General features: G+C 45.0%; 1 protein-coding gene across 7 annotated transcripts in view; it reads left to right on the top strand.

The window, feature by feature from the left end:
• ST3GAL4 (ST3 beta-galactoside alpha-2,3-sialyltransferase 4) overlaps positions 1-13433 on the top strand; it is a 36843-nt gene extending 23410 nt beyond the window's left edge. For 5 of the 7 annotated variants that reach the window (XM_031963705.1, XM_031963706.1, XM_031963703.1 and 2 more), the window contains 10 exons: positions 7361-7436; positions 7754-7823; positions 8503-8583; positions 8881-8978; positions 9417-9477; positions 10235-10330; positions 10679-10868; positions 11738-11881; positions 12079-12222; positions 12680-13433. In XM_031963705.1, coding sequence (XP_031819565.1) covers positions 7421-7436; positions 7754-7823; positions 8503-8583; positions 8881-8978; positions 9417-9477; positions 10235-10330; positions 10679-10868; positions 11738-11881; positions 12079-12222; positions 12680-12766 — 987 coding nt within the window. In that variant the 5' untranslated portion in view covers positions 7361-7420 and the 3' untranslated portion in view covers positions 12767-13433. The other 2 variants (XM_023499549.2, XM_012545142.3) reach the window with 2 other exon arrangements.
• The last annotated feature ends 1567 nt before the right edge of the window (positions 13434-15000 follow it).

Here is a 15000-nt window from a genome sequence, read left to right as displayed (position 1 = left end):
ATTCTTCTGGGAACTGTTGATATCCTTTCACCATTTTCTAAATCTGAGATTGTCAGATTTTGTCCTACCTGTCTATTACTTCATCCTAGGCATGACTCCCTTCCTAGCAAGTCTTCTTGGGATCCCAGTGAGCTTATTATTTGTATCCCTTTATTAAAATTTCATGTTTACTTTATCATATTCATTACTTTAATATATTGATATTTGAGGTGATAGTTCTATACCCTCTTTAATCAATCAACACATTTATTAGTTAATTAAATTAAACTGCATGCTAGGCATTCTATTATTATTGAAAATGGTCACTTGTTAAGAATCTTTTGGACCTTGTCTGGAATGACTCTTGGATCAATCTTAAGAGCAGGTGTTGATGTGGAACTGAGGGATAAAGAACCTGGAGGAGGAAACAAGTGACTTTAGAGGGATTGGAAGGAAACAGGAAGGCAGATTTATTTGTTTAGGACTGGCCCTCTTCATTTGGAACAGATTAAAAAGGCCAAGTTGGCAGCTTCTCTCACTTGGGAGTTCCTGGGCCATTAGGGTGATAACAGTAGTCAGGTAAATTGCCTTTTTTTTTTTTTTTTTTTTTTTTGGTAAATTGCTTTTCCATGGATGGAGTGGGCTTTGGTGGTGCTCACCTTGTCTGTGCCACCTGCTTTCCTAGGCAGGATCCAGTGGCGTGGGCCCCTTTCCTCTGCTTCCCATTTGGTAGCTTCTGCTAAGCTCTGGCGCAGGAAGATGCAGGTAGCCACTTGGTTCTCTTTTTTAGTGGAAGGAGAAAGGTCTGATTAAAAGAAGTCCTTAACAAAGTTTGTGTTTTTCAGGAAAGCTTAGTTGTTAATTTAAAAATAGTTCATTTAAGTTTCAGTTTCTGTAGTTCAAGGAATAAAAATAATCTACTTTGTGATTGTGTGATCAAGTAACATTTGCCTTTAAAACAATTGAAATTCCCTTAATGTGTATCCTAAGGAAATGTGCTTCCCGTGCCATTAAGGTTAAGGATGGCATTTGGCTCTTTGCCCTAGACCTGTAACAGGTGGGTGAGACTTGGCAGGATTTTCCACCATCAACTTTTTCAGCTGAAGTGGATTTCCCAGGTGTGGGGGGACCTGTAGAGATAGGAGCTTGGAGCCATTCCCTTTGCTCTGGCTGGGTTGTTGCTCCAGCTTTGTGTGATTGATACCTTCCCAGATTGGAAAAGGAGAGGAACACAGTATCTCTGAATCTCATGAAGATCTGGGGGAAAAAATAGCCTTAGTGCTAGGTTTTCCTGACTACAAGGGAGTTCAGAGATTAAGTCTAAACCTCATTTTGCACATGAAGAAATTGAGATTGAGATTATTGAATTTGTTCTTGCCAAGCCCAGACATCTGACTCATATATAGCCCAATGCTTTTTGCAGCTTTTTGGTGCCTTCTCACTGTTGAATAGATGACTAATTTAATAATGAATATGGTAGTCCCTCCCTTTTAACAAATAAAATTCATCCTTGTTCTCTTTTCCTATAATTATTCAGCTGTACTGGGTGGTCCCTGAATTTAAATGTGTGAGATCACCTCTGGGCCATGTCTACCTCCAAAAAGGGACTTGCTTCTTTTCTTTCTCCACATCCTCTTTCTCTTCCTCCTAGATATTCAGAATCCAGCTTGGGTAGGTACCACTTTCTCCATGAAATTTCTGATTCTCCCCAGTTGTTAATTATCTCCCTCAAATTACCTTTTTTTTTTTTTTTTAAATTTGTTTTGGATATGTCATATCCCTTAACTCTTTGATGTCAATGACTTTTTTCCCCCTGTGTCTTTGTGACCTGGAGCTTAGGATATTGTCATGCACGAGTAAAAATGAAGCAAATATACACTATATAACGGGCCTCTAAATGTATATATTAGAAATGCTTGCCATTCTGCTACTGTGGAGGATATTTCCACACTGGAAAGTCCTTAAAATAAAACCACAACAAATAAATGATATAAAATAATTTTATTGTGGTGGAAGTGGGGAATAATTATGGAATTAAAGGAAAAAAAGAGTAATTAAGCTCCAGAAATTGAGGAAATCTCTGTCTTGGGAGAAAGATAAGTTGTATTAATTAATTAGCCAGAACCCACTTATCCCTAATATCCACCCCCTCCCATCTTAGTAGGGCTAATAATAAATCTGAGGATTTATTTGACTTTTGACTTTTACTGCCTCACCTTATGAAGAGGAGAGACAAATTGGGCAGCAGGGTAGGGCCAAGAAAAGAAGGTGAGAATTAGGAAGGTGTGGGCTGGGAAGACTAGAGGGAGGAGTTGGTCCCAAGTCTCAGAGGTGCCTCCAGGCCTAGCCCATAGTGACCTCTCACTCATGTGTTTGGGCCCTGAGTGTTCAGGGAGGGTCCAGGTGCAGGGTGGATCCATAGATGACCATAACTTGTCATACCAAGAGGAGGCTGATTGGTTGGGGCCTCCTTCAGAGTCAGGCAGGCTCACTGTGGAGGGGGGGAGCGGTGAGTTTGGGGAGAGAGGTGAGTCCTTTCCCATTGACACTGGGGAGGGCTTCTGCCCCGGGAAAGCTCTGCGAGCCCATAGAATCTTTGGGACTGTGACCACTCAGGACTCCATTCCTCTACTGCCTCAGTTCTAATTGTGTTTAGCAGGCATAGGAACCTCATCTCCAAGGACTTGAGATGGAGACAAGACAAACTGCGGCTCAGCCCGGTCCAACATGCTGCCCTCCCACCTGGGCTCCTAAATAGGAGTCAGTCCCTTCTCCTCCGACCCCTCTGATCCGCCAGCTCATCTCTCCCCAGATCCCGGCCTAGAGCCTTCTGCACTTAGCTTACGGGGGTCCCACAATGTGGTGGAGATTACCGGCAGCTTCACTTCTACTAAGTCAGAAAGACTAGGGCTCAAGTCTTGCTTCTGTTCCATCCTGAAGTGTGACTTCAGAAAAGTTACTTTACTTCTCTGTGCCCCAGGCAACTCTGACATGCAGCTGCAAACCAGGTGCTGAGTGAGATTGGTAGGAGTTTCCTCACCAGGAGTTTCGTATATGGTTGAAATTGAAGGTCCTAAATGACTAAGAACTCCACTAACTGTCCCCTCCACCCCACCCCTATCCCCATGCCTGTTCTACTACCACTCTCCTCTTCCTCTTCTTACTAGCTATGTTTCCTCACCTTTCCTGCCTCCCTGCTCCTTTGTTCCTTTCCTCCCAGGAAATCCTTGGGTTTTGTTCTCTTCTTTTCCTACCACAGCCTTAGCTAGAGCTTCTTACGGGCAGTCATTGTCCTAGCTATGGCCCTAGCAACCATTTTTTAAAAGGGGTGTGTGTGTGTGTGTGTGTGTGTGTGTGAATTTATATATATATATATATATATATATATGAAGTGTTTTCAAGAGGCTTCAAAAGGAGCATAAAATACTGTTTTGCCCTTTCCAAGCTTACTCTCTGGGTTGGGTGGCAAACACAAATGATGTTGTTGTTAATAGAAATAACAGCTTATATTTTTATGGCATTTTAAGGCTTATAAAGTGCTTCACAGTGTTTATAAAAGAAAGTACTTCCACAATCCCTGCTGGTTTTGGGAGGCAGGAGAAGTAGACTATGGCTCTGACACATTCTAATCATGTGACCACTGGGAAGTCACATCAGTAAGTTACATTACTGCCATGGCCTTCTGATTTTTGTCTTAAAAAGATAAATGGGCCTTTTGTTCTTCCATCATTTTTATCTTCCAACAGGCCTTTTTTTCTCTTCCCTTTTCCCAAAGAATTTTTTCCCCAAATCAAATAATAAAAAAGGCTAAATATGAAATCATTTATAGAGGAAAGACACTAGAATTAATAGGAGTTGAGAAAGGCTTTCTGTAGAGGGTAGGATTTTAGTTGGGATTTAAAAGGAAGCCAGATATAGGTCAGTAGCCAGAGCAGAGGAAGAAAGGAAGATATTTTCTTATCTCTTCAGGGCTGACATTGGCCATTATAAATACTCAGAATTCAGTTTTGTTAAGAATAAACAGTTAAGAATTCTCAAGCAAAAGGATACCACCTATTGGCCATATCTGAAAATATGTATCTCCTTCCATATCTCTCTAATTCATTACCTCCCTGCCAAGAGGCCAGTCATCATTTCCTGGAGCTATAATTGTGTTGATCATTTATTAAGTGTCACAACTGATTTCCTTTTTTTTTTTTTTTTTTTTTCTTTTTTTGACTGAGGCCATTTGGGTTTAAGTGACTTGCCCAGGGTCTCACAGCCTGGACGTGTTAAATATCTGAGGCCAGATTTGAATTCTGGTCCTCCCAACTTCAAGATTGGTACTTTATTCTACTACACCAGCTAGAGTTTTTAAAAGTTAAAACAACTTTTAGTATGTTATAATCGTTATGTAAATTGTTATGGTTCTGTTCACTTCACTCTTCAGAAATTCGTACAAGCCTTCTTAGGATTTTCTGAATCTGTCTCACTCAACATAACTCCAGCTGCAAATACAAAATGCTCTCTTTCACATTCAAAGTCCTTCATAACCTAATCCCTCCTACCTTTTCAGTCTTCTTATATTTCACTTCCTAACATACTTATTGATCCAGGGATACAGGCCTCATGGCTGTGCCATGAACTAAAAACTTCATCTTTTGGTTCCTGGTATTTTCTTTGTTTGTCCCTCTTGCCTGGAACCTTTTTCCTCCTCTACCCTGATTACTGACCTCCCTGGCTTCCTTTTAAGTCATAACTAAAATCTACCTTCTACAGGAAGCCTTCTCCAACCCCTTTTAATTCTAGTGCCTTTTTTCTGTTAATTATTTCCTGTTTATCCTGTATGCAACTTATTTTGTATATATTTATTTGCATGTTGTCTCCCCCACTAGATTTTAAGTTCCTTGAGGGAGGAACTTTTTTTTTTTTTTGACAATTTAAAAAAAATCTCCAATGCTTAGTTTAGTGCCTAACATGTAGAAGGCATTTATTAGTTGTTTATGAATTACCTGAATAATATTCCATTACGTTTATAAGCCATAATTTATTTATCTATTCCTCAATTGATGGGAACCACTTTGTTTCTACTTCTTTTCTACAATAAAAAATATGGCTATATAAAAATTATAGGGGATGTGCATGTTGCAAGGAAATTTTCCTTTTTTTCTCATTTCTTTGGGGGAATATGCTTAGAATTTATACGACATTGTCAACGAATATGTACAGCTTAGTGATTTTTTTTTTTGGGGGGGGTGTATTTCCAAATTTGAGCCTCTATTTCTTAACTTGTATAAAAGAAGTGATGATTTGTACTGCTCTCAGAGCTTTTACTATTGTTATATGAGACATTTGACTAACTGTATGAGACTGTAAATGATAAATTCTGTGAGATTTCAAAAAAGAGTGATTAGGATGAATACTAGTGGTTTGGGAGTGTTCTGGTAAAAGAATTGAGTCTTGAGATATGATTTGGGGAGGTAGAAAGGAAGAGAGAGGGCAGGAGAGGGAATTGGCAGAAGCCAAGGCTTGAGTCCAGAATGTACATAGTGGTTGGGGACAATGACTGGACTAGTCTGGTTAGTTGAGAAAGTTGGTATCAGTGAATCCTAGTAGGTAAAATTGAAGCCTGATTGTGGAAAGTCTTGACCGCTTGACAACATACATTCCTGCTTAATGAATGATTGTAAATTGACAGTCATCTTCTTACAATGCAAGTCTGACCATACCTCTCTTATTCATCAAATTCCAATTCCATATTATCTCCAGAATTGAATAGAAAATCCTTTTTGACTAATATTAACCACCTATTTTCAATTAACTCTAAGTGACTCCTTATTATTTTTAGGACCAAATAGAAAACCCGCTATTTAGCTTTTAAAGCCCTTCATAGTCAGATGCCCCTTCTTACCTTTTCAGTCTTCTTATATCTTAATCCCCTCCCCATATGTTTCAGTCCTGTGACACTGGCTTTTCTAATCTTCCTTACACACAACAATATATCTTCCAATTCCATACAGTTTCACTAACTGTTCCCCATTTCCAGTCATCTCACCTACATCTCCACACCCCAGACATACTCCTTTTTTAAGTCTTAACTAAAATCCTACTTTGGGCTTTTCCTGATCCCCCTAAGTTCTGGTGCTTTCTCTTTGAAATTATCTCCAGTAATCTTGTAAATAACTTGTTTGTATACTGTTGTTTAGCACAGTACATGGCACATAGTAAGTGCTTAATAAATGCCAATTTACTAGTGACTAATCCTTTAAGCTGTCCACAACAGGTTCAGAGTAGTTATATAGCTTAATGGGAAAACTCTCATTATGAAATCAAGAAAAAACCTGGATTCTTAGTTCCTAAGCTTTCTAGCTATTTGACCAAGTGCCCTATACTTCTCTTTCAGTCTGTTTCCTTGGTTGTAGATGGGTGTATTGATTCTTGTACTACTTATTTATTAGTAGGGTTGTCATGATTAAAAGGTAAATTATAAATTTTAAAATGCTCTCTCTCTCTCTCTATATATATATATATATATATATTTGCCATATATATATATATATGCTTATTCTATACATCCTCTAAATCTCCTGGTTAGGATTTTGGTCAGTCAGAACAAAAGAAAATAAGATTGTGCTGGCCTGAAAGGGAAATTGAAAGGGATGTACTTGCTTTGCGACATAGGGAGTATCCTCCTGGCATGAAATCTGGAAAGGCCAACAGTCTTTGAGCCATTGTTTTTGGGTTTTCTCTCAGTGGGGACTTTTCGGAATATTTCTGCCCGGCATCCTGCTCTGATTTCTTGGCAGGGCCAATGATAGCTGACCTTGGGTGTTAGGAGTTGGGTAAACATCTGCGTCGTTGGAACCTGAATCAAACCCTTGCCAGTCTAATTTAACTAAGATGGTGGCAGTCTTCTGCCACATTGATTCCTTCTAGGGGGGTGGAGCGGGGTGGGGAAGAGGAGAGGAAAAGTTGGAGAAATTGCTTGCTGCAAAGTGGATGTGACAACCCACATTTGATTATATTACCTGAAAGCAGAGCTCCAAGTTGGAGGGATTCAGCTACAAATGTTAAAGCCTGAGTTCTGGTTTTTACATGTTTTCCCACTGGATGGAAAAAGGCCTTTTCTAGACCAGTGATTACCCTCTTAATTTGTCTCCTAGGATGTCAGAAAGTAGCTGAGGGAGAGGGGAGGGAGAGGGGTCGTCAGTAAGATAGGATTTGGAACTTGAGATATGAAGCAGGCAGTTCAGCTAAAATCTAGGCCCAACCACATACTTCCTCAGGGTGGGGAGCAGGTGGGCAGGGAAGCAATCAGTCAGCCCAAAAGTATGGTCTCCTCAAATGGTCTAGAAATTAACTTTCTGGAGCTGAACAGACACCTGTTCCTTTGTCTTCCTAGGTGGCCCGAGGCAGCCGAGATGAAAGCTCTCCTTGGGAGCCGTGCTACCTGCTGAGAAACATGATCAGCAAGTCTCGTGAGTATTTTCTCTGATGGGGAGGGCCAGTTACCCTACATCCCCGGGTGGCGCTGGTATAGTGGGCTGCCTTCTAGACCCCTAATCTGGGGTGGTTAGAGTGGACCATTTCTTCAGGAATGAGAGAGAAGGGGAACCCTTTTTGTATTGTACGAGATGTGAGAATCTGTCCATCTTGAGCTAGAATGAATTTGCTTAGCTGGGGTGCGATTGGAAGGATTATCAGTGGGGAAGGAAGGTGGGGTATGACTAGGAGAAGTGGGATTGGGCAGTGGTCCCCACATCTCCTCTAGTCTCTTTGGATATCCTGTTTGTAGGCTGGAAGATCTTGGCCGTGCTGGCTCTGTTCCTGGTCATGGCCTGGTATTCTATCTCCCGAGAAGACAGGTATGTGCTGCTAGCTTTTATCTCTATTATATTAATTTATTCTCCCCCTCAGAAGCCTGACTCCAGAGCAACTGGTGGGGAATGGAGGTGGGGACAGGGACAAAGCAGAGAGCCTAGGAGAGGCTGAAGCCTGAAAAGATTGTGTTTGGCACAGTGACTTGGCATGTATGTAGCATGTGCTCTATAAATGCTATATAATCCCCCTTCCCATCTCCTTCTTAGAGAAGGCTGAACTCCTTTCTTCCTTGAAGTGGAAATGAGGGTGCTTGTACTGCCTGCCTCACAGGGCTACTGTGATGATCAAATAGGATAATTTTTTGTTTAGAAGAAAGTCAAAGAGCTTTATAGATTGTTAAGGATTGCCCTTCAGATGTCCCCTGGACATAGGAGGGCTGGGACAGCCAGCTGCCCTCGCCGTTGGCCAGGATCCAGGGTGAGCCTATAAGAATAGGACTTGGGGCACTCTGTTGGGCCTGGGATACAAATACTGTAGGGACACAGTTCTCAGGGAGCTTACATTCTACTAGCACAGGACTCATTCTCCCAATATCCTGGACATTTCTAAGGGTAGCCCTAATTGGACCTGTCGGGATTGGGTGCAGTCTTAGGTGCCAAGCTCACGGTGTCCTTGGCAGAAGGGCAGGGGAGCTGCTAACTCCTTTCCCTCCCTCTGTTCTAGTTTTTATTTCCCTGTCCAAATGGAAGGGCTGAAGTGCCCCCAGGGTGAGGTGGAAAAGAAAGCTGCTCAACTGATTGGCAAGTATGTGAGGAGGGGATGGGGGAAGAGGGTGGGGCACCATGGGTAAAAGTAGAGAGCAGAGCTGATTTCAGGGTGAGCTGGCAGGTCCCCTGTGAAGACTGATCCATTTCTAGTAATAGCAACCTTGTGAGAGTTGTAGGGAGAGTCAAACTGTGAGTCTGAGAACAAGGTGGGTGGGAGCTGGTGGGTCTGTCAGTGGGTATGGGAATAGTATTGGGCAGAAGCCTGGCCCTGGTTTTAATGGATGGATGCACTTCCCCCTTCCCTTTTGTCCCCTTCTTCTTCCTGATGCTATAGCTACTCTCGAGACCAACCCACCTTTTTGCAGTTGAAGGATTTTTTTTGGATACAGACAACTTCCACCTACCAGCTGCCTTATGGTGTCAAGGGGAGTGGTAAGTGCAAGTACTTGGGCTGGGCTGTTAATTCCCTTCTCGACCTTGCTTCCTTCTCTCCTGTTTCTGGATCTTACACATTGTTCTCCATGATGCCAGAATACTTAGCCGTGAGCCACAGAGGGACTATCAGTGACTCAATCAGCAAACATTTAAGTGTCTCCTGTGTGCCAGGTTATATCCTAGCTGCTGGAGATGGAGAAACAGAAGCCAAAAAACCCTGCCTTCAAGGAGTCTTCGTTAGTGGTGGTGTATATAGAATAAGAGAGGCATCCAGCTTCTAGAGACCTAAAGGGAGGAGCTTAGCTGGGATGTTTGTATGTGTCAGAAAGACTGGGATACTGTGGGATAGAGAAAGAAGGGGGAGTGAGAAGGGGTTTCAAGGCTGGGGACCGTGCTGCTGCTTCTACCATCTCCCCAATTCTGTTGTCCTTGCAGAAGATGTGCTCCTGAGGGTCCTGGCCATTACCAATTATGCCATGCCAGAGAGCATCCAGAAGTGAGCAAAAACCACCCCCTTCCCCTTGCTCCCTGTCCCTATAGTCTGTCCCCACTGTAGTACTAAGTACTGCCCCTCTTCTCTTCTCCATCCTCTCTCTGTCATTGCAGCCTGGTGCTGTAGGTTATTTCTCTGCCCTGATCTATGGTCACAGGTTTCTGGTCCTGGTATAACCCTTTCCATTTTTGGTTTTCTTCTTGCCCCATCTCGAGGCATTCATGGCCACAGATCAGTCCCCCTAGTCCCCCGAGTCAGAACCAGGCCCAAAGCCAAATCTCCTTTTCTCCCAGGTGTGCCAGGTCTACCAGTCCCCATGGTGACATAGACTGCTGTAGGTGTCACCTTGGTGACAGGATGGAGATAGTGGAAGGATGCTTAGAAAATTGGAGCAGAATTCTACTGATTTCTGCCATTGATAATACTCTCCCTGTCCCCTTCATTTTCTTTTCCATCCCCAGTTTCTCTTCCTCCTTTTCTGTCTCTCTCCACTAAATCTTCCTTTTCTTCTCCTTCCTTGGCACCCTTGAAGTCCAATCTTAGGAATTGGATTCCAATTGGATGCCAGGTACCCCTGCGACTCTCTAGTAAACCCTGTGGGGAATTCTGATTAATGAGACTGAAGGGGGGAGGGTTGAGATTTTGGCACTTTTCCATGATGTATTGATGAAAGGGGAGTCAGTAATTGGTTGTCTGGTTGTGGAGAGGGGTAGAGGAGGTAGCAGGTAGGGTTCCCTGATATTCTCCCACTCTGTGGCAGGTTGAAGTGCCTCCGGTGCGTGGTCGTGGGAAATGGCCATCGGCTAAAGAACAGCTCTTTGGGGAACACCATCGACAAATATGATGTGGTCATCAGGTTGGTGTGGTGTTCTGGGATGTTTTTTCCCTTCCTTCCTCCTGGAAGTGGAAGTGATAGCAGCTTAGGTCCCTTGTGTGTCTGTCCAAGAGCAGGGCTAGCTCCTCATTTTTGAGGGATCACCTCAGTGCCCTTGTGCTGAAATCTAATGACTGTCAGTGGACCTGGATTCATATACCATTTCTTCCTCTTAGTGTGATCTTGGACAAGTTATTTATGTCCTTGGGCCATCTGTGAAATGAGGAGTTTATCTTTGTTCTTTTAAGACTCTTTTATCCCCAAATTGAAGAGTGTAGGGGACAAGCAAAATTCTCATGAATAATGATCAGACCATTTCCTCCATCCCAGGCTGAACAATGCTCCAGTGGTTGGCTACGAGAGTGACGTGGGATCCAAGACCACCATGCGTCTATTCTACCCAGAGTCTGCCCACTTTAGCCCCAAAGTGCAGAACAACCCTGATACCCTCTTGGTTCTGGTACCCTTCAAGGCAATTGACTTTCACTGGATTGAGACCATCTTGAGGGATAAAAATCGAGTAAGTGCAAGGACCTGCAGAATAGGGTAAACTGGTGGTCAAGCCCTGCAATCTGAGTCAACCTCCACTCCTTCTATGCCCAGGATTCCTGGAGTATTAACAGATATGGGTGATCCAGCCTTGGGCCTCTGGAAATCAATACATAATTACTCTATTTTCACCTGGGGTCAATGTCTAGTAGTCTGGTGTCCCAGGTCTTGTCCCTGCTGGGGAAGCCTGCCAGAGGCTGAAGAGGTTCCTGAGCGGAGTGCAGGCTGTAGCAGGTATGGAGTGATAGTGGGAGACAGGGCCCAGAGCACTGGCCTTCTTATTTCCCCTTCCCCCACAGGCATTGCTGGGGCTTGAGAGCTGAAGGGAATGAGATTCTCTCTCTCCTCTCCTCTGGAAAATAGAAAATTCCATGTAGATAAAGGCCCTTATCTCTAACTTATCTCATCTTGGGAGCTGGACTGCAGCTTAGAGCTATTGGTGATCTGCTGTTCACTCCCTCCGGAGATCTTCAGGAGAAGTCCACAGCCCCCCACCCAGGGCATTTTACTGTGCCTGTAACTCCAGTCCCTCTAGGGAGGAGAGCAGGCTACCGTGCTTGCTCGTGTCTCCGCAGAGATGGAGACCAGCTGTCTTTGCTCTTCATAGTGTGACCCAGTGTATAAAATAGGACAGCTTCTTGCAGCTTCCCCTCACAGCCTGCCCTCTAACCCCCTCTCTTCTCTTCCCTCCTCTTCCCTGCAAGTAGCCCCTCTTTCAGGTTTCCCCTGCCTTGGGGCTGGGCTCCTCTGTCTCTCATCTCAGACCTATTTCTCCCATCATTCCGTCTCCCTCTGCCATGTCAGGCTAAAGTCTGCTCTTTAATTCTTCTCTTCCTCCAGGTGCTAAAGGGCTTCTGGAAACAGCCCCCCCTTATCTGGGATGTCAACCCTAAGCAGGTTCGGATCCTTAACCCCTTCTTCATGGAGGTCACTGCTGCTAAACTGCTGAGCCTGCCCATCCGGCCATCCCGGAAGATCAAGCAGGTGACTGGCTGGGGGGAAGGCAAGGAGAGTTGAGTTTGGGTTGGATTGAGATCCTGTACCTGGAAGCAGTTCAGAGCTGGGTAGGGGATGGGACCTGCCCTCTGGGGACTATGAAACCTGAGGATTTCTTCCTTAATCCTTTCGCTTCTCCTTTCCTGCCACTCCCAACTTTCCCCTAATCCTCTGCCTTCTCCCAGAAACCCACAACAGGCCTGCTGGCCATCACACTGGCGCTACATCTCTGTGACCTGGTACACATTGCTGGCTTCGGCTATCCGGATTCCTCTAACAAGAAGCAGACCATTCACTACTATGAGCAGATTACTCTCAAGTCAATGTCTGTGAGTTTCAGATAATTTCTCTGGGGTTCCTGCCATCTCTCGTGACGCTTGTGACCTTTAGCTAGGGAGAAAAGGAAGTCAAGGCTGCAGAGGGAGTGATTGATAAGCCATGGAAGAGAAGAGAGGGGCACAGTGTGGGGGAAGATGGCCTAGTTCCTCAGGAAGGGAAGCCAGACTAGTGCTAGGGTAAAAGAAAGTCCATGCTGGGAATACCCCTCCCAGTCCTGGGTCAGAAGGAGAACCCAGGAGATCTGACTCCCAGACCAAGGTTCCCTCTATGTTGGGTTACTCTTGATTTTACAATCCTAATCTTTTTTCTATTGAGAAGTCAGGACCTGGGGATGAGGGAAGTCCTCTGGGATGGGGATGGTTGTGAGAAGGGAACTTTCATGAGAACTGGAAGTAGGACAAAGAAACCTTGTGAGTTCCTAAGTGTGTTCTCTTAAAATTTCCAAAGGCTTCAGAACACAACGTCTCTCACGAGGCCCTGGCCATCAAACGGATGCTGGAGATTGGAGCTGTCAAGAATCTTACTTACTTTTGACTTGGACAAGAACTGTACCAGTCAGTCTGTCCACCTTATTGCCAGAGGAACCACTCTTGCATGGTTATGGGGAATCCTGGTGCTTGTAAAATGCACTTGGACCCCACTCTCTTCAGCCACAGGAAGAGGGCCCTGGGACTGGCCAAGAGTGGGTTGGGGGCAGTGCCCCAGGCTACATCTGAGAAGTCCAGGGCCCAGCAGGTTATGAGGCCATGGAATCGTAATGAAGAATATGGAGTTAGAGTTGGTGCTTTCATGACCACTTTCCCCACTGGGGCCAAGAGACTGTTTAATGTTCTATTTAATTGGGATATAGGGGGATGGCAGGAAGAGTCAATGCCTTAGCCACATGGGAAGGAGTTATGGGCTGGTCCCATAGTACTCCCTGGAAAGAGAGAACCAGGGCCTTCATGGGCACAATACAGTATTTTTTCCATTTTTTTTAAAATACCCACACAAATGTGATGGGGCCTTTGAGGCCTGGACTTAAGAGTACTGACAGCCCAAGAAGTAGGCACAGATTCTGAAAATGTTGTTTGGGACAGGGGCTGCTGCCTCCCAGCTGGCATGGGAGGAGAATGAAGGCATGCAGGGGTTCTTCAGGGGAGGGCCCCCATTTTTGAAATAGGTTTATGAACCTGTCATTAAATATTTTTCCTCAAAGGAAGATGGAGTCACATTTTATGATTAGGTGGGAATGGGATGGAGGGGTTGGAAGCAGGGGGTAGCTGTAAGAGCCAAAGAGACAGCTCCCATTTTTGGCATGGGACGGAGTCTTGAGGGCTGTTGTCTGTCATCTTCCCAGTGTCCTTGGTGCTGGGAACGCAGTGGGAATCAGACTTGACCTTGTTGTGAAGGGAGTGTTCCCTCTCTCACACAGCTTGCTTGAGGACACAGGCAGGGAGCTCTGGCCAGAGCCTCTCCTGGTGTTCAGAGCTGCCCTGCCCACCGTGTATCATCAGGTTTGGATTTCTAAAAACTCCCTCTGCTTCCTAAAGGGTTGGAGACTGGGCGCCCAGACAACTGGACAGGCGAGAAGGGTGGGGACAGAACCTCTCTCTCTTCCTCTGGACATTTGTGCCCGCCCCACTTATCACTTCACAGAATCCCAGGATGGCAAGCGTGTTTTGGAGAGTGGGGCGGAGTCAGACATCTGGAGCCGGATTTCCCTTTTCTTGATGCTCCTTCTAATCAGAGCTAGTGCAAGCCAGGTGCCTTGTGTCAGTTCCAAATGATTGGGTAGGAAAAGGCTGGGGACTGGGGTCAGGTCAGTGTTCCCATCTCGAGTCTCGGCGTGCATGCTGCTGCTCTCTCCACCCACTCCTCCGATCCCGCAGTCATTGCTGGCTGCCAGCTGGGCCTCCTGCCACCACACATCTGTTCTGATTTGTCCCTGAGTGGAATGGGACCCACAGCTGTGTTCTTGGCCTTTCCCAGGGTCTGGGAGGTGGCCAGTCTCAGGCAGGACAGACAGAAGGGCTGGAAAGAATTCCTGTGGGGATGTTGGGGTAGGTCTATATGTATTTGTGTGTGTGTGCGGGTATGGGAGGCCCTGATCCCAGGGAATAGGAAGAGAGTTTCCGGACCATAGAGCAGGGATGCTTAACTTGGGGTTCAGAAACTCCATGAACTTGGGTGGGGAAAAATAGATTTTTATTTTTACTAATCATTGACTGAAATTTAGCATTTCCTTCAATTGTATAAAAACATAATTCTGAGAAGGACTTCTTAGGCTTAATCAGATTGTTGGAGGAGTCCGGGACACAAACAAGGCTAAGAATCCCTGAACCAGAGCTTCATTGAGTGAAAGGTTTGAACCCTTCTCCCTCTGTTTCAGACAGTGCAGAGATTTCTTGGACCTATTTCATGACCACCCATTTGATTTCCCAATCCCCAAGCTAAAAACTTCAGGAACATCAGCGCCCCACCACTCACAATGGAGAAGAAGTTCTGGGGTGTAGGCCCTCTCCTAGCTTTGCCTCATTAGTGTTGGCATCTAGTATCCTGGTTTGCCTCTTGTTCCAGCATTAGAAAGCAACAGTGAGAGTGTACTCCCCTTTTGGGGACCAGTAGGAATGGCTGCTCTCACATGCACTCCAGCTGTTCTGGACTACAGCCACAGCCTGTTACTGAATGTGCCTAAATGTGAGCCAGATCCACCCCCTGCTCACGGTCCTTAGCTATGCAATCCCCCCCCAATATACATCATGTCGTCATGCTCCCCAAATAGATGC

Source organism: Sarcophilus harrisii, chromosome 3 (genome assembly GCF_902635505.1).
Source record: "Sarcophilus harrisii chromosome 3, mSarHar1.11, whole genome shotgun sequence".
Classification (NCBI taxonomy): domain Eukaryota; kingdom Metazoa; phylum Chordata; class Mammalia; order Dasyuromorphia; family Dasyuridae; genus Sarcophilus; species Sarcophilus harrisii.
This window is presented reverse-complemented; position numbering and strand designations above follow the sequence as displayed.